This window comes from Monodon monoceros, unplaced genomic scaffold (assembly GCF_005190385.1).
Source record: "Monodon monoceros isolate NGI ecotype Baffin Bay Population unplaced genomic scaffold, NGI_Narwhal_1 Super_Scaffold_13, whole genome shotgun sequence".
NCBI lineage: Eukaryota > Metazoa > Chordata > Mammalia > Artiodactyla > Monodontidae > Monodon > Monodon monoceros.
This window is the reverse complement of record NW_021703769.1, coordinates 45,802,380-45,821,667: the sequence shown is the minus strand read 5'-3', so window position 1 is coordinate 45,821,667 and position 19,288 is coordinate 45,802,380. Positions and strand designations below refer to the sequence as shown.

The 19,288-nt window shown below is 41.7% G+C and overlaps 1 protein-coding gene across 2 annotated transcripts in view; it reads left to right on the top strand.

Moving 5' to 3' along the window:
* The first annotated feature begins 5,936 nt into the window (after window positions 1-5,936).
* Window positions 5,937-19,288, top strand: part of NAA20 (N(alpha)-acetyltransferase 20, NatB catalytic subunit) — a 28,160-nt gene continuing 14,808 nt past the window's right edge. Inside the window, exons 1-2 of one of the 2 annotated variants that reach the window (XM_029220314.1) lie at window positions 5,937-6,087; window positions 10,512-10,536. In XM_029220314.1, coding sequence (XP_029076147.1) covers window positions 6,035-6,087; window positions 10,512-10,536 — 78 coding nt within the window. In that variant the 5' untranslated portion in view covers window positions 5,937-6,034. Of the gene's footprint in view, window positions 6,088-10,511; window positions 11,039-19,288 lie in introns of both variants that reach the window. The other variant, XM_029220313.1, reaches the window with a different exon arrangement.

The following is a 19,288-nucleotide window of genomic DNA, read 5'->3' as shown; positions in this document are numbered from 1 at the left end:
CTCATATTCTTTAATTCTGAGAACATTTCTCATATTTTCAAAATTATTATTTCTTCCCATCTATTTTCTCTTTCTGGAGTTCCTATTATTTAAATATTGGACCTGAAAACGTGCCCCATTGGGTTAACAGAAACTGGTGACTAACAGAAATTCTTGAGCTTGTCTTACAGAACACCAGATAAGGGAACAGCTTGTTAAGAAACCCTCCACTTGTGACCTGCCTTCACTGACCAAGCTCACCTTAATTATTTTTTGGCTCCCTAACTGCCCCCTATAGATAACACCTTTGAAGTAGGGGTTGCTATAGTAATGGGGGCTTAAGTTGTTTTCCAGGAACTTGGAGTCAGCTCCAGTGCAGTTGAAGCTGAGTAAGACTGATTAAGCTGAGTAAGCACCCTAAAATCTGGCTTGTGCAGGTGTCCAGTGAAATACATCTCGACACCAGAGGGCCGAAAAACTCCACCCTCAGATCGTGCTAAATGCCTCCATTTTTTTTTAAACAGGCATCCCGTGGAAAAGCGTGTAACCCAGATACACCTGCGCACAACACCGGTTACCTCACTTTTTCCCTACCTCCAGTCGCCTTTTCCCACACCTAAGACCACCCTACTCCTTTATCCCATAAATATCTCAAGCCCTCGCCTTCAGGGAGGCAGATTTGAAATTTGTTCTCCATTCTCCTTCTTTGGCTGCCTTGCAAAGAAACCTTTCCTGTGTGACAAACCTCCATGTCTTAACGTTTGGCTTGCTTCAGGTCAGGCAAATAAACCTGGCTTGGTAACAGACCTACTAGATTGCACTCCTATTTTTTTTTTCAAGCTTTAATTCCTACTTCTTGTCTCTATGTCTTTTTCTTATACTTTCTGGGGTATTGCTTCAATTATTGAATTTTTAATTTATAATAATAACATACTTTGTTTCTGAATGTAATTTTTATAATATTTAGTTCTTTTATTCCCTGGATGAAATATCTTGTCTGTCTGTGGATCTTAGTTATAGCATTATTTTTTTTTAAAAAATCTCTGTTCATCCCACTTTTCTTTTTCTGTTTGTTTTATTCTGTCTTTTGGATTAGCGGCTGTACTCAGATGTTCAGTGGCTTTTGATTATTCATAGTTTTGGGTGGGGGGTTGTGGGGTTTTTTGGTTAATATTTATTTATTTATTTATTTATTTATTTTGGTTGCCCCGGGTCTTAGTTGTGGCAGGCAGGCACCTTTGTTGCAGCTTGCCAGCTCCTTAGCTGCAGCAGGCAGGTTCTGTAGTTGCGGCAGGCAGGCTCCTTAGTTACGGTACACATGTGGGATCTAGTTCCCTGACCAGGGATCAAACCTGGGCCCCCTGCATTGGGAGCATGGGGTCTTATCCGCTATACCACCAGGGAAGTCCCGATTATTCATAATTAAATGTAAAGCACCACAAAGCTTCTTGGAAGCTGTGTATATTGGCAGAGTTTGTGAACTGGCGGCCCTCCCTTTAGGGTGACCATGTCGCAACCTGGTCATTTTATTGGAAGGATGAAAAATGTGAATATCTATGGAGCTTTTCTCTTGGGTCAGGCGATTTCCCCAGGAAAAGTTCTCCAGTACCCTACTGGGGGTTGCAGGGTGGGGTTAAATCTCACTGCCAGCATTCTGGGACCTATGTAGGGCAGGGTCAATGTGCCAGCTCTTACTTAACCCCGATTTCCAATGTGGTGGTCTGGAATGTAGGGGACACGGGTTTGATCCCTGGTCCGGGAAGACCCCACATGCCACGGAGCAACTAAGCCTGTGCGCCACAGCTACTGAGCCCGTGTGCCACAACTGCTGAAGCCCACGCACCTAGAACCCTTGCTCTGCAGCAAGAGAGGCCACTGCAATGAGAAGCCCGCGCACCACAGCGAAGAGTAGCCCCCACTCGCCGCAACTAGAGAAAGCCCGTCTGCAGCAACGAAGACCCAACGCAGCCAAAAATAAATAAATTTATGAAAAAAACATAATAAAAAACATTAATTTATCCAAAATGTTATATAATTATTTGGGGAGATTGGCGAAGAAAAACTGCATGACTACGTATATGGCATAAGAAGATTAAATCTTCACCTTCTGTAGTATGGACTGTGTTCTGAGAACTTGGGAACACAGCTTCCTATGCCTCTCCAGGGAGTAAGGCTGTCCTCTTCTCCCTGCCGTTGTCCCTGCCTTGTCTGAATCCTGAGCCTCAGCAGATTCTGCACTGGGAATCCATTGCCTTGCCCCTTGGCTTTTCGTCCTGTAGTTGTGGAACTCTCAACTTGCTTCTGTCTGCTAAATGAGTTTGCTAGCATCTGTAACTGTGCGGCTAGCTCTCATCGGCTATTGTCTCCTTCTCCATTCTCTTTGTTCTTATGAATTTATGCCTTTAAAAAGTTTTTTAATTCTCTTTTCTTCTCATCTTAAGTGAGGTGTTGATAGGAAGCTCATGTGTGCAGCTCATCTTGTTTCACTGAAACCTGTAGTCAGCTTTTCATACGAATGGTGAGTGCTTTTTGTACAAGCTAGTTACCCAAACTAAAAATAATTGATTACATGGGTGGTTGGAGTCAATGCATCTATCTGACCCACTTATTTTATAAAGAAATAAATTTTTTATCTGAAGGCGACTACCCATCCCAGCTGTTTCATTGTCAAGCACATTGCTAAGGATTTATCAGAATATATACTTACTGGGCACTTTGTCTTTTCCACTTGATCTGAAGGAAAAGAAACAGAGTAGCAAGGGATGAAACGTCAAGCTCTTTGCTTGTTTAAATGTCGGAATGTTGCCACAGTGAATGATGCATGAGAGCCTGGGTCAGCACTGTTTACAGAAGAGCACATGATGTTTTGTCTCAATGAGCAGGAAGATGTTTTGTGATAAAATGTGGTAAAAGCTTGTCATTTTTTCCAACTAAGCAGTAAAAGGAAGTACACAATGTAAAATGATCAATGGGAAGCTCTGAGTCATCAGTAACATAGGACAATGGGCAGGGTAAAAATAAGATTGAATGTGCTGAAACAGAAAGCAATAACAGCATGGCCTAGGAGCCCAAGTAACTATGGGACTCCAAGGCATTTAAATGTAGTTCGTGCTTTTTAAAGTTACTGAGTGGTGGGGACACTGAGGTAGACCATGGTGATTCTATTTTCTTTAGAGTCAGGTTTATTAAGATATAACTTACATACAGTAAAATTCACTCTTTTCAGCGTACGTTCTATGAATTTTGACAGATCCATTCAGTGATGGAGTCACCACTGTGATCAGTCCCATAAAACTCTCCCCTAATTTCCTTCTGTTCCCCAACCCCAGCCCCTGCAACCAATGATCTGTTTTATGTTCCCGAAATTCTCTCCTTTCCAGTTTATCTTATAAATGGAATCATACAGTAGACAGAATTTTTATTCTGGCTTAAATATTTCTGTACAGGTTTTTGTGGGAACATAAGTTTTCATTTCTCTGGGATAAATGCCCAGGAGTGCAAGCTGGGCTTAAATGGTAGTTGCATATTTAGTTTTTAAAGAAACCACCAAACTGTTTTCCAGAGAGGCTGTGCCACTTTACATTCCCACTGGTTATGTGGAAGTGATTCAGCTTTGATTTTTTTTTGTAAATTTGTGTTAAACTGCTGAAACTGTCAAAGATTTACTCAGGTTAAAATGTATGCACTTTTAAGAATGTTTTCTTTCTCGAAGTGTCATGACTAATCTCACTGCAATAAAAAAAAACTAAGTCACTCCCCAAAGGGAAAACAAAAATCATGCTGGCCTTACTCTTTTCCCCCAGAAATTTTAAACACCAGGGAAGAAATGGAATAATGATGTTTACAAAGTTCTTGGTGGGGAGAGAACATGGGACCCATGAATATCCAGCCAATATTCTAATCAGGCATCTCACAGACTATGGAGCTCTGGGAACAGAGCAGCAGCCCCACGGGGCCCCTGGAAAAGAAAGCAAAGCAAAGCAAAACAAAAAGAAAATACTATAATGAAATCCAGCCAACCCATAAATGAATCGAAATGAAGAATGGAACGAGAAAATTGTAATAAAAAAATGGCAGTGCGCATTACATCCACTCAATTATAGACGGAAATCAAACAACTGGAGGATGCATAGTTGTAACACAGATGTATATAAAAGTTCTGAAAAATAACAATAATACAAGCAACATAATCAGGAGACTAGGGCAGAGCAGACAAAGATCATTACAGAGATCATTATAGCTTTCATTACAAAGAGACAATAGTGCCCTAAATGGAAACTTATGATAAAAAATACTTGGATCTCAACGATTTTCATTAAGATGTTGAAAACACATAGACTATATATGACATAATATAATATATATCTTAGGCATTAAAGGAAACTTTTAGGTACCCTTATTTCTTTGGTAGTCCGTAATCTATTTAGTTTTAACTCAGTTCATTTGGAAATGACCAAAAAAAAAAGACTGGGTGTCCTGCCAGCTATACTGCACGGTGAATACTAACCATCTGTATGTCTATTTATAAATACATTTCAGCATTCCTGATTGCCTTGTGCAGTTTAAATTCTCCTTTGAACCGATTGCAACATCTTACTGGTTCTTTCATAATGAATGAGTTGAAATCTTTGTCATGTGTTCATTTCATATTTGTATGAGAATCACAATTTTACCTTTTCTAAAAATTATCTTTTAGCATTCATTTAATGTAGCACATTGGGGGCAGTTGGTGGTGGTGGGATGAATTGGGAGTTGAGATTGACATGTGTACACTAATATGTATTAAATGGATAGCTAATAAGAACCTGCTGTATAAAAAACTAAATAAAATAAAATTCAAAAAAAAAATGTGGCACATTGGGTTTTCCTGATAGGAAATTGTCTCTGAAATTTCTCCCTGTTGAAACACCTGGCAGGCAGGTGAGCTTATGAGGTCAGTCTCCCCTCCTGGAGCATTTGTAGAAACCTTGGACATGAGTTTGTTCCCCAGGGACTGTCACATGCCTCTGTTATTGGGCTTTTGGAGACAAGGCCTGGAGCTGAGCTTGGACCTTGGTGGGGGGCATCTTTCTTGGGGGGCCTGCCTACTTCCTCTGTCATCGCTCTCTCTACCTGCCCCGCCTGGGCCACACATCTGGGCAGGGGCTGCTGAGATTCCTGTGGGGCAAGTAGGGCCCCAGGGCAGTTAAGAGCTGTGAGGGCTTTGAATTTAGACTTCAGTTATGTGGGTTGGTTTGACCTCTGCAACCTGTCCCCCAGGACTTTAACTTTATTTAAATAACTTAAATTTACATTTGAAAAGTGATATTCCATTCAGTTATTTGAAAACTTAGCATGGCTGGAACCATTTGGGTATCCACTTTTTAACCATACATTTTATGAAATCTAAATACAGAACAAGAATTTCCTATGACAGTTTAGCTCATGGATTGAAATATGCTGCAAATGTAAAATACACACAAGATTTCAAAGACTTAGCACCAAAAAAAAAAGCAAAACATTACATTAGTTTTTTTTTTTCTACTGATTACGTGTGAAATGATATTTTTGATATACTGGGTAAAATAATATATATATAATTGCAATTAATTTCACCTTTCTCTTATGTTGTGAAACATGATACTAGAAAATTTGCGATCACATGCATGGCTGTCATCACTGGGACAGGCCACTTTGGACCGTGAATTCTCCCATCCCTCTCCGCTTCCTTCCTCATTTGCCAGGCGGCACCAAGTGGTCCTGATCCCCGCTTTTCTGCTTTGGGTTCCTAACCCCTGGCAGCGTCTTGTCTTCTTCCCCGGAGCATCACTCTGCCTGCTTTCCCCTGTCACTCCAAGGAGGGTTTTTGAGGTTCTGAGAGGGAAGACCCCAGACTTTACAGGCTTTCCCGGATCTGGCCGCCAGAGGGCGCTGCGTCGCCGCCGCCGTTGCTAAGCAAGTCTTGGCCCGGAAGCAGTTTCCCATCCCGCCCCGCCCCGTGACTGCCGCGCGCCAGACAATTTCCGGTGGGGAGGGCGCTGAGTCGCGGAGAGCGGGCTCCTGCGGTGGCGGCGCGATGACCACTCTCCGGGCCTTCACGTGCGACGACCTGTTCCGCTTCAACAACATGTGAGTGAGGCGCGCCCGGACCCAGCTGCTGCCGGCGCGTCCCCGGGGCCGTGGGGGGAGGGGGCCGGGCGGACGTGCGGACGCCCCGCTGACCTTGGCCGGGCGGTCGTCCCCTCGCAGCTCTGCGCGCGGTGTGGTCGCTTCTCGGGGCGCCGGGCGGGGCGGGGGGCGCCTCTCAGGGGACGGGGCGGGGGGCGCCGGCCCGGCTCTGACCCCCGGCTCTGGCCCGCGTTCCCCTCCGGGCGGGTTAACACTGTGGCCCCGTCCAGGGCCCGGCGGGTTTGCGCGTCTCGTTACTGTTGCTGCGCATCCCGGCGGGGGCACTGCTGCGGCATGCCCAGGGTATGCACGTTCCTTCGTCCGAGTTAAGTCAAGGACTGTGACTTGCAGGTACCATTTTTTTTTTAAAGTTTTATGAAAGTTCTCGAACACTTAAAAAGTTGGTATAATTTTATCGTGAACACGTGTAGACTATCAGCTGGACTCTACCGTTAACATTTCGCTACATTGGCTTCATCACATTTCTGTCCACCCACCCATCTATCCATGCACCCACCAATCCCAGACCCAGTTTAAACACCCCGGGGCAGTTATGTGAAAACTAAGGACCAGAGAGTACATATTCAAGTGTCAGGAGGATGGAAAGAACTTGAGATGAGGTGGCTAGAAACATTCAAAGAGGGGCTGAGCCTTGGAAAATGGGTAAGTGTTGACAGGGTTGAGGAAGGAGGTTCTGGAGGAGGAAGCAGGTGCGGGTGTGGCCGACACCTGGGAGGTGAGTGATGGTAGGAGCGGGTTTCTGTAACTCAGCGGTCAGAGAAAGTGGTGAGACTGGACTTCTGCTCCACTATTGGGGGAACTTTCTGTGGGGCCTCTCCCAGTGGGAGCAGTGTAACTAAGGCGACTGTTGAGGGCTCGCTGTGCCTGGCACTGGAGTAACCCATTTCCTCCTGACAACTCTGTGAAGTAGCTGCCCTTCTCATCCCCAGGTTTGGTGTGAGTAAACTAAGGTCCTGAGAGCGCAGGGGAATGGCCCAGGTGGTAGAGCCCTGCGTGGGAGTGGGCAGAGCAAGGAGACTGATCAAGGAGATTGGCTCCAGGCGGGTGGTTCTTAACAGTGGTCCGTGAGCCCTGGGAACTTTTTGGAAATGCACGTTCCTGGCCGCCCAGGAGCCTGAGCTCGCCACCACAGAGCTGTGTGCCGCGGGCCTGCTGGAGGAGGTATACCAGGCAGGTGTGAGCCATTTAGGTGGTCTTGGTAATGGCCGGGAGATGATGACTTGACAAAGGCTTGGGTTTGGGAAGCCCAGGCCCTGGAGGTGACAGTATGCCTTGAAGCTTCAAGAATAGATGAGGCAAAGCCTGTTGGAGAACCAGTTTTAACCGAAGACCTAGGAAGGGCCAACATTTTTATACAAAAATGAAAGAGTAGAAGGAAAATAAGCATGACCATTTATTTATAACAAAACATTTGATTTCCGAGAATCCTGTAGCTTGTGAAGTCTTCTTCAGAATATGCCAATAGGGGAGCTCCTCTCCCTCCTCGTTTTCTCCTACTTCTCACTTTGATTAGGGCACTTCCATCAAGAACTCCGAGAATCACTGGAGTAGGGTGTTGCAGTAGTAACTGAAAGAAGCAGTGGATGTAGAAACGTTGCAGTTAATTTAACAAATATTTTATTCTTGGCAAAATGTTTTATGCCTATTGTGCACCAGTGCTGAAGAGACAGTAGTGAACAAAACAGAAAAAAAATGTTATCTTTATGGAATTTACAGTTTACTTATTTAAATTGGCTGTGCTGTGCGGCTTGTGGAATCTTAGTTCCCTGACCAGGGATTGAACTCGGACCCTTGGCAGTGAGAGCCAAGTTGGGGGAGTCATAGTCATAACCACTGAACCGCCAGGGAATTCCCAGAATTTACAGTTTAGAGGGGAGAGTAAGATAGAATTTAGCATTCAGTACAAAGGAAAAAATGTGAGCTGGAAAGGGAAATAGGGAGTGAGTGGGGATTCGGCTTTGGGTGAGGTGTTCAGGGAAGGTGTCACTGCAGAAAGACCTGGAGGGGAGAGAGTCTGTGGGCACTGTGGGCGGGAGACTTCCAGGCAGAGGGAGTGGCACGGGCACAGATTCCTGTTTCGGAGGAGGAGGCGGCGGCAGCTGTGCTGGAACAGTGAGTGTGGGAGTGTGAGAACACCAGGTCCGATCGGAGTCAAAGGGCTCGACCTCGGAGAGGCCAGCATAGGACGTGGGTCTCCGCCAAGGGCGCTCAGACACTCAGGTGGAGAAGTCAGCTGGGCATCCGGACGTGGGAGTCTCAAGTTTAGGTCTGGGCTAAAGATAGAAATTTCGGGGTCAACACTATGTGGATGGCATTAAAACCAGGTGGCTAGGGACTTCTCTGGCGGTCCAGTGGTTAAGACTCCACGCTCCCAATGCAGGGGGCCCGGGTTTGACCCCTGGTCAGGGAACTAGATCCTGCATGCCGCAACTGAGATCCCACACGCGGCAACTGAGATCCCGTGGTGCTGCAGCTAACACCCAGTGCAGCCAAATAAAAACAAACACAAAAAACCAGGTGGCTAGGAGACATCAGTGATGAGTGAGTGCGGACAGGAAAAACGAGGTTCCAGGAATGTGCCCCAGGGCATCACATGTTAAAGGAGACACAGTGGCCCTGTGAGGTGGGAGGAAAACCTGATGGCAGGTCTGGAGTCTGAGAGAGGACAGCATTTCAGGAGGACGGAGCCCTGAACTGTGTCAAGTCTGCCGGTGGCTAGGTGTGCAGCACGTTTATACATTTCTTTCAGGGGAGCAGAGTCCCGGGTCCCGAGAGGTGGGGGCATCTGCTCACCAGGCCTTCAGGCCTGGGTCCAGGAGAGCAGGTGGAGTGTGGGCGCAGAGGTGTAGGGTGGGTGGGGCGGTGGTGGGACCTTGGTGAAGCATTCTTCTTACTGCTGTTTTCTTCTTGAAATTGGAAGCAGCTGAGGTGGAAGGGGGAGTGTTGAGGAGACAGGAGAGGGTATAGGGTAGTCCTGAGAAGCAGGGGAGAGTGAGTCCCACATGGATTAGTGATTCTCCAGGTGTGGCCAGGGGCGCCTCAAGATTGTTTTGGGGGTTCTGCAAGCCATTTTCATGATAATACTAAGGGTTTTGTTTTGGGTTTGTTTTTTTTTTCCTTTTTCATTCTCTCACAAGTGCACAGTGGAGTTTTCAGGGTTTGTGATCATGTAATAGTAAGCATAACAGGCACAGAAATGAGAAATCAGCTGCCTTCGATTAAACCAGACATTAAAAAGATCTGTAAAATTGTTAAAGTAATGCCATTCTTGTCACTAAATTTTTGTTTTCGAAAATAGTGACGTTTTTGGTTTAAAAAAGTTATTCATATTAATGTATTATTTATTTTTTAAATGAATGTTTTAAACATTTAAATGTCAATAGATGTAACCCACATAAACAGAAGTTCTTGGGGTTTTCAGTAATTTTTGAGTGTAAAGGGATTCTAAGAACTGCTGGTCTCCAGAAATGCAGTGTGACTGTTTGCATTGTTAAGGGTCCAAAAGCAGAGTTTGACTGTGTAAGAGGAAGAGTTGAAGGTAGCTGTTTTGGGGTCTGGCAAAATATTGGTTCCATTAATTGAATAGGAAAGTAAGGGGCAGAGTTCTTTGTAGACAGAGGCAGGTGTGCATTTAAGACATGCTGATTCGGGAGTGTTGTGATCGGATATGCTGGCGTGGCAGGTGCTCAGCAGCTCCAGAGCCAGATCAAGAGCTTTCCTCTGAGAACAAAATTGAAAGTATGGGAATGGGGGCGATGGGGGGCAGAAATGTAGAAGAGTGGCGAGCAGAAGCCTGAGTGGTGAGACGGCCCACATTTTGGGGGGGGAGGGAGGGAGGAGGAGGAATTGGCAGGGAGGGGGTGCTTGTCAGATGCTGCAGGGCTAGGGTTACTACCCCCATCTGTGATTGACACGCCAGCTTGGTCCCCAGTTCCAGTAACAGTTTATTGCCATTTAGAAAATGGAAGGTTTTAGGGACTTCCCTGGCAGTCCAGTGGTGAAGACTCGGTGCTCTCACTGCTTCGGGCCTGGGTCCAGTCCCTGGTCCAGAACTAAGATCCCACGAGCCACTTGGTGCAGCCAAAGGAAAAAAAAAAAAAAGGAAGGTTTTGATGATGTATTAACTATAATTTGTAAAGAAGCAGCAGTTAAATGAAAATGTACAGATGTCTTTATAGTGGCTGTGATGATAGCTCATTATGGTCATTAGGTAAATTAAACCGTCTTTCTTAGCTGTAATGTTGGTTTTAAAGTTGTGGATTTAACATGTTTTCCCTGTGCATGTTATTTTTAGTTGTAGTCTCCTTATTTAAACTGGTTTTGTAAACACTGCTTACTGTTGACATTTTTCTTGTTTCTTTTAGTAACTTGGATCCACTTACAGAAACTGTATCCTTTTTTGAAAAGTTAATGAAGGCTTACTAAGAATAAGGAAAATAGAGGATCAAAAGGAAAAAAATAGACTTGAGTACCGAAAATGTTTAAAACTTGGAGGTCAGGAAACATAAGCAACGTTGAAAGCAATTGAAAATAAAAAAACACTAAAAACCTGGGAACAAGAGTTATCTTACACCTGTTGACAAGCCGCTAATATAATGACCTCATAAATCAAGAACAGTACAATTCCCTGCCCACCCTGCCCCTCAGTAGTAAGCATAGCTGTGAGCAGCAGAAAGTGGTGACTTCAGCAGGAGGGGCTATTCCTGCCTGATGTGAATGAGTCTAGAGTGGACGAGCAGTCCTGGTGGCTCTGTGACATCCCCAGCGACCGGGCTCTGCAGTGGAACCACTCTCCTGTTCCCGGGTGTTCCTGGCTTCCTGTCCAGGTGGCTCCCAGAGCATACCGCATCTCAGCCATATTCTTGGCAGGAGGATCGATCAACAGGGGAAGGTGAGTGCGTCCTTCCCAGACTCCCAGGGGTACCTCTGGGAGGTGCCACACAGCCTTCTGCATCCTGTGGACCCCTGCCTCGTGCCATACCTGCCCATCTAGAACAGAGTCTGGAATGAGCCTGATTTATATTGGTGCGTGTTGCTAAAGTGAAAGAAGGACTTTGGCTAACATTAGCAGTATTTCTCATGCTCCCCACTAGAGACACGGGCAAAGATGTGTGAAGTGAGGGTCCTCTGACCCTAACAGGCAATCCCCACACGCTCAGGAGCGTGAAACACAGAGCTGCACTTTGGGGTTATGTGCCATGTCCACTGCAGGGTAGGAGGGTAGTATTTATTGATAATTTAACAAAGAGGGCATATAGGATGCTATGAAAATATTAAAGAGTTCGGTCTCACCAGTTAAAAGACATGCAGATTAAAACCAAAATGAGATACCATGTTTTATCTATCAAATTACGAAGGATTTCAAGCAGTGATAAAACTCAAGGCTGATGAAGGTGAGGTGAGGGGAGCAGTCTCATAAACTGCGAGTGACGGTGTAAATGCTAGTCTTTCTGGAAGGCACTTTGGTAATGTAATACCTAGTAATTCAATTTCCTGGAAGCTGAAGATAATAAGAAATAGAGTCAATTATGTCGAGTTGGCACAGTAATGTGCATGGGCCAGGTTTGGCCCACTGCCTTTTTTTGTAAATAAAGCTTTATTGGACACAACCATGGTGAATAATGTACATATTGTCTGTGCTCTTCTCCTTGGTTTTCACAGGTTTTTCTTTTAAATTGAAATAGAGTTGATTTACAGTGTTGTATAAGTTCAGTAGTTTTTTATGGTAAGAATGCACAACAAGGTAGAAGTAGAAGAACCTTTCTTAATTTGGTAAAGGTTTGATATTACAAACCTTCAGTAAGCATTATAGGTAAGTGAGAAATTGGATTCGTTCCCTTTAAGATTGGGTGTAATGAGAATGCCTGCTGTCACTACTGCACGTGAACATAGTTCCAGAGGAACTGGCCAAAGGTACTGGAAAGAAGCAAGACGTGAAAGAAAGTATAAGGATAAGAGAGGTAGAAATAAAACTGTCATTATTTATAATTGATAATACAGTCATCTATCTAGAAAAAAGAACAACCTATTAATAATAAGCAAGTTCAGCAATGTTAGAACCAAGATCAAGTTTCGAAAAATCAGTAGCATTTCTGTACACAAGCAGTAGAAATCAAGAAAATATTTTTAATTGAATACTTAAAACATGAATATCTACTTAAAGAACATCATGCATAAAACTAAAAAGTTGAAAGAATGGAAGCAGATTTTTTTTAATATCTAAAACTGACAGGAAGTGAATAGCTAGAATATATAACGAGTTTTTTTTCTGTTCTGTGCCGTTTTTTTAAATTTTATTGGAGTATAATTGATTTACAGTGTTGTATTTCAGGTGTACAGCAAAGTGATTCGGTTATACATATATTCATTATTTTTCAGTCTTTTCTCCTACAGGTTATCACAGAATATTGAGTAAAGTTCCCTGTGCTATACAGTAGGTCCTTATTGGTTACCTATCTTATATATATATAGTAGTGTGTGTATGTTAACCCTAAACTCCTGATTTATCCCCCCCCCCTCCACATTTCCTCTTTGGTAACCATAAGTTTGTTTTTGATATCTGTAAGCCTGTTTCTGTTTTGTAAGTAAGTTCATTTGTATCAGTTTTTTAGATTCCACTTATAAGCGATATCGTATGATATTTGTCTTTGTCTGACTTACTTAGTCTGATAATCTCTGGGTCCATCCATGTTGCTGCAAATGGCATTATTTTCTTTTTTTTGGCTGAGTAGTATTCCACTGTATATATGTGTACCATATCTTCTTTATCCATTCCTTTGTTGATGGACATTTAGGTTGCTTCCATGTCCTGGCTGTTGTAAACAGTGCTGCAGTGAACATTGGGGTGCATGTATCTTTTCAAATTATAGTTTTCTCCTGATAATGCCCAGTAGTGGGATTGCTGGGTCACATGGTAGTTCTATTTTTAGTTTTTTAAGGAACCTCCATACTGTTCCCATAGTGGTTGTACCAATTTACATTCCCACCAACAGTGTAGGAGGGTTCCCTTTTGTCCACACTCTATCCAGCATTTGTTTGTAGACTTTTTGATGATGGCCATTCTGACCAGTGTGAGGTGATATCTCATTGTAGTTTTTTTTTTTTTTAGATTCCGTATATATGTGTTAGCATACGGTATTTGTTTTTCTCTTTCTGACTTACTTCAGTCTGTATGACAGACCCTAGGTCCATCCACCTCACTACAAATAACTCAATTTCTTTTCTTTTTATGGCTGAGTAATATTCCATTGTGTATATGTACCACATCTTCTTTATCCGTTCATCTGTTGATGGACACTTAGGTTGCTTCCATGTCCTGGCTATTGTAAATAGAGCTGCAATGAACATTGTGGTACATGACTCGTTTCGAATTATGGTTTTCTCAGGGTATATGCCCAGTAGTGGGATTGCTGGGTCATATGGTAGTTCTATTTTTAGTTTTTTAAGGAACCTCCATACTGTTCTCCATAGTGGCTGTATCAATTTACATTCCCACCAACAGTGCAAGAGGGTTCCCTTTTCTCCACACCCTCTCCAGCATTTATCGTTTGTAGATTTTTTGATGATGGCCATTCTGACCAGTGTGAGATGATATCGCATTGTAGGTTTGGTTTTTTTTTTTAAAGAGAAAAAAAGTTTTCTTAAATCTGGAAAAACAAAGCACAGAAGAACCAACAATGTTTCAAACAGAAAGTCACAAAAATTATAATCATCCTCATCAGTTCACTCAGTCCCATGTAATTAAATTTTTTTTCATCTTGATCTTTTGTTGGCACTTTTATGAGTTCATCAGTTTTCCACTAGAGTTCTGAAAATGCTTATTCACTCAGTTCAGCAGTATAGTCACTTACCAGAAACCTGTACTTGTCAGTCTTTTCCATGAATTCCTTGAAGATGAAACCCTTTATAGGAACATTTTTGCAAAAGCATCAGAGTACACCCAGAATTGTCTGCAAATGACAAAAGACTTAAAAATGACCACGGGTAAAGATTTGATGAAAGTTCAAAATAATGCAATTCACAAGGAAATTGTTATTTCTGAGATATACATTTTAAAGTAATAACTAGAATTATGACTTATAACATTATACCAGAACATATAATATTTTTAGAAATTTCATGTAATGTCTGAAACATTTATATTAACATATTTCCATACAAATAACCCAAAGGAAGTTTAGTATTGTTTTTTTTGTTTGTTTTTTTATACTGCAGGTTCTTATTAGTCATCAGTTTTATACACATCAGTGTATACATGTCAATCCCAATCGCCCAATTCAGCACACCACCATCCCCACCGCACCGCGGTTTTCCCCCCTTGGTGTCCATACGTTTGTTCTCTACATCTGTGTCTCAACTTGTGCCCTGCAAACCGGTTCATCTGTACCATTTTTCTAGGTTCCACATACATGCATTAATATACAATATTTGCTTTTCTCTTTCTGACTTACTTCACTCTGTATGACAGTCTTTAGATCCATCCACATCTCAACAAATGACTCAATTTCGTTCCTTTTTTTGGCTGAGTAATATTCCATTGTATATATATACCACAACTTCTTTATCCATTCGTCTGTTGACAGGCATTTAGGTTGCTTCCATGACCTGGCTATTGTAAATAGTGCTTCAGTGAACATTGGGGTGCATGTGTCTTTTTGAATTATGGTTTTCTCTGGGTATATGTCCAGTAATGGGATTGCTGGATCATATGGTAATTCTATTTTTAGTTTTTTAAGTAACCTCCCTACTGTTCTCCATAGTGGCTGTATCAATTTACATTCCCACCAACAGTGCAAGAGGGCTCCCTTTTCTCCACACCCTCTCCAGCATTTATTGTTTGTAGATTTTCTGATGATGCTCATTCTAACTGGTGTGAGGTGATACCTCATTGTAGTTTTGATTTGCATTTCTCTAATAGTGATGTTGAGCAGCTTTTTTTTTTTTTTTTTGGGTGGTACACGGACCTCTCACTGTTGTGGCCTCTCCCGTTGCGGAGCACACGCTCTGGACGTGCAGGCTCAGCGGCCATGGCTCATGGGCCTAGCTGCTCTGCAGCATATGGGCTCTTCCCGGACCGGGACACGAACCCATGTCCCCTGCATCGGCAGGCGGACTCTCAACCACTGCGCCACCAGGGAAGCCCTTGAGCAGCTTTTCATGTGCTTCTTGGACATCTGTATGTCTTCTTTGGAGAAATGTCTATTTAGGTCTCCTGCCCACTTTTGGATTGGGTTGTTTAATATTGAGCTGCATGAGCTGTTTATATATTTTGGAAATTAATCCTTTGTCCGTTGATTCGTTTGCAAATATTTTCTCCCATTCTGAGGGTTGTCTTTTCGTCTTGTTTATGGTTTCCTTTGCTGTGCAAAAGCTTTGAAGTTTCATTAGGTCCCATTTGTTTATTTTTGTTTTTATTTCCATTACTCTAGGAGGTGGATCAAAACAGATCTTCCTGTGATTTATATCAAAGGGTGTTCTTCCTATGTTTTCCTCTAAGAGTTTTATAGTGTCCAGTCTTAAATTTAGATCTCTAATCCATTTTGAGTTTATTTTTGTGTATGGTGTTAGGGAGTGTTCTAATCTCATTGTTTTACATGTAACTGTCCAGTTTTCCTGGTACCACTTATTGAAGAGACTGTCTTTTCTCCATTGTATATCCTTGCCTCCTCTGTCATAGATTAGTTGACCATAGGTGCGTGGGTTTATCTCTAGGCTTTCTATCTTATTTCATTGATCTGTGTTTCTGTTTTTGTGCCAGTACCATATTGTCTTGATTACTGTAGCTTTGTAGTATAGTCTGAAGTCGGGGAGTCTGATTCCTCCAGCTCTGTTTTTTTCCCTCAAGACTGCTTCGGCTATTCGGGGTCTTTTGTGTCTCCATACAAATTTTAAGATTTTTTGTTCTAGTTCTGTAAAAAATGCCATTGGTAATTTGATAGGGATTGCATTGAATCTGTAGATTGCTTTGGGTAGTATAGTCATTTTCACCATATTGATTCTTCCAATCCAAGAACGTGGTATATCTCTTCATCTGTTGGTATCATCTTTAATTTCTTTCATCAGTGTCTTATAGTTTTCTGCATACAAGTCTTTTGTCTCCCTAGGTAGGTTTATTCCTAGGTTTTTTTTTCTTTTTGTTGCAATGGTAAATTGGAGTGTTTCCTTAATTTCTCTTTCAGATTTTTCATCATTAGTGTGTAGGAATGCAAGAGATTTCTGTGTATTAATTTTGTGTCCTGCAACTTTACCAAATGTATTGATTAGCTCTAGTAGTTTTCTGGTGGCATTTTTAGGATTCTCTATATATAGTATCATGTCATCTGCAAACAGTGACAGTTTTACTTCTTCTTTTCCAATTTGGATTCCTTTTATTTCTTTTTCTTCTCTGCTTGCTGTGGCTAAAACTTCCAAAACTATGTTGAATAATAGTGGTGAGAGTGGACAACCTTGTCTTGCTCCTGATCTTAGAGGAAATGCTTTCAGTTTTTCACCATTGAGAATGATGTTTGCTGTGGGTTTGTCGTATATGGCCTTTATTATGTTGAGGTAGGTTCCCTCTATGCCCATTTTCTGGAGACTTTTTATCATAAATGGGTGTTGAATTTTGTCAGAAGCTTTTTCTGCATCTATTGAGATGATCATATGGTTTTTATTCTTCAGTTTGTTAATATGATGTATCACATTGATTGATTTGCATATATTGAAGAATCCTTGCATCCCTGGGATAAATCCCACTTGATCATGGTGTATGATCCTTTTAATGTGTTGTTGGATTCTGTTTGCTGGTATTTTGTTGAGCTTTTCATCTATATTCATCAGTGATATTGGTCTGTAATTTTCTTTTTCTATAGTATCTTTGTCTGGTTTTGGTATCAGGGTGATGGTGACCTCATAGAATGAGTTTGGGAGTGTTCCTTCCTCTGCAATTTTTTGGAAGAGTTTGAGAAGGATGGGTGTTAGCTCTTCTCTAAATGTTTGATAGAATTCGCCTGTGAAGCCATCTGGTCCTGGGCTTTTGTTTGTTGCAAGATTTTTAATCACAGTTTCAATTTCATTACTTGTGATTGGTCTGTTCATATTTTCTATTTCTTCCTGGTTCAATCTTGGAAGGTTATACCTTTCTAAGAATTTGTCCATTTCTTCCAGGTTGTCCATTTTATTGGCATAGAGCTGTTTGTAGTAGTCTCTCAGGATGCTTCGTATTTCTGTGATGTCTGTTGTAACTTCTCCTTTTTCATTTCTAATTTTACTGATTTGAGTCCTCTCCCTCTCTTTCTTGATGAGTCTGGCTAATGGTTTATCAATTTTATCTTCTCAGAGAACCAGCTTTTAGTTTTATTGATCTTAGCTCTTGTTTTCTTTGTTTCTGTTTCATTTATGTCTGCTCTGATCGTTCATGATTTCTTTCCTTCTGCTAATTTGAGTTTTGTTCTTCTTTCTCTAGTTCCTTTAGATATAAGGTTAGATTGAGATTTTTCTTGTTTCTTGAGGTAGGCTTGTATAGCTATAAACTTCCCTCTTAGAACTGCTTTTGCTGCATCCCATAGGTTTTGGATCATCGTGTTTTCATTGTCATTTGTCTCTACGTATTTTTTGATTTCCTCTTTGATTTCTTCAGTTATTTGGTTATTTAGTAATGTATTGTTTAGCCTCCATGTGTTTGTGTTTTTTACATTGTTTTCCCTGTAATTCATTTCTAATCTCATAGCGTTGTCAGAAAAGATGCTTGATATGATTTCAATTTTCTTAAATTTACTGAGGCTTGATTTGTGACCCAAGATGTGATCTATCCTGGAGAATGTTCCATGCGCACTTGAGAAAAAAGTGTAATCTGCTGTTTTTGGTTGGAATGTCGTATAAATATCAGTTAAATCTGTCTGGTCTATTGTGTCATTTAAAGCTTCTGTTTCCTTATTTATTTTCATTTTGGATGATCTGTCCATTGGTGTAAGTTAGGTGTTAAAGTCCCCCAGTATTATTGTGTTACTGTTGATTTCCTTTTTTATAGCTGTTAGCAGTTGCCTTATGTATTAAGGTGCTCCTATGTTGGGTGCGTATATAATTGTTATATATTCTCCTTGGATTGATCCTTGATCATTATGTAATGTCCTTCCTTGTCTCTTATAACATTCTTTATTTTAAAGTCTATTTTATCTGATATGAGTATTGCTACTCCAGTTTTCTTTTGCTTTCCATTTGCATGGAATATCTTTTTCCATCCCCTCACTTGCAGTCTGTATGTGTCTCTAGGTCTGAAGTGGTTCTTTTATAGACAGCATATATATGGGTCTTGTTTTTGTATCCATTCAGCAAGCCTGTGTCTTTTGGTTGGAGCATTTAATCCATTCACGTTTAAGGTAATTATCAGTATGTATGTTCCTATGACCATTTTCTTAATTGTTTTGGGTTTGTTTTTGTAGGTCCTTTTCTCCTCTTGTGCTTCCCACTTAGAGAAGTTCCTTTAGCATTTGTTGTAGAGCTGGTTTGGTGGTGCTGAATTCTCTTAGCTTTTGCTTGTCTGTAAAGCTTTTGATTTCTCCATCAGATCTGAATGAGATCCTTGTGGTTGTAGGTTCTTCCCTTTCATCACTTTAAGTATATCATGCCACTCCCTTCTGGCTTGTAGAGTTTCTGCTGAGAAATCAGCTGTTAACCTTATGGCAGTTCCCTTGTATGTTATTTGTTGTTTTTCCCTTGCTACTTTCAATAATTTTTCTTTGTCTTTAGTTTTTGCCAATTTGATTACTATGTGTCTTGGCATGTTTCTCCTTGGGTTTATCCTGTATGGGACTCGCTGCACTTCCTGGACTTGGTGGCTGTTTCTTTTCCCATGTTAGGGAAGTTTTCGACTATAATCTCTTCAAATATTGTCTCAGGTCCTTTCTCTCTCTCTTCTTCTGGGACCCCTGTAATGCGAATGTTGTTGCGTTTAATGTTGTCCTAGAGGTCTCTTAGGCTGTCTTCATTTCTTTTCATTCGTTTTTCTTTATTCTGTTCTGCAGCAGTGAATTCCACCATTCTGTCTTCCAGGTCACTTATCCGTTCTTCTGCCTCAGTTATTCTGCTATTGATTCCTTCTAGTGTAGTTTTCATGTCAGTTATTGTATTGTTCATCTCTGTTTGTTTGTTCTTTAATTCTTCT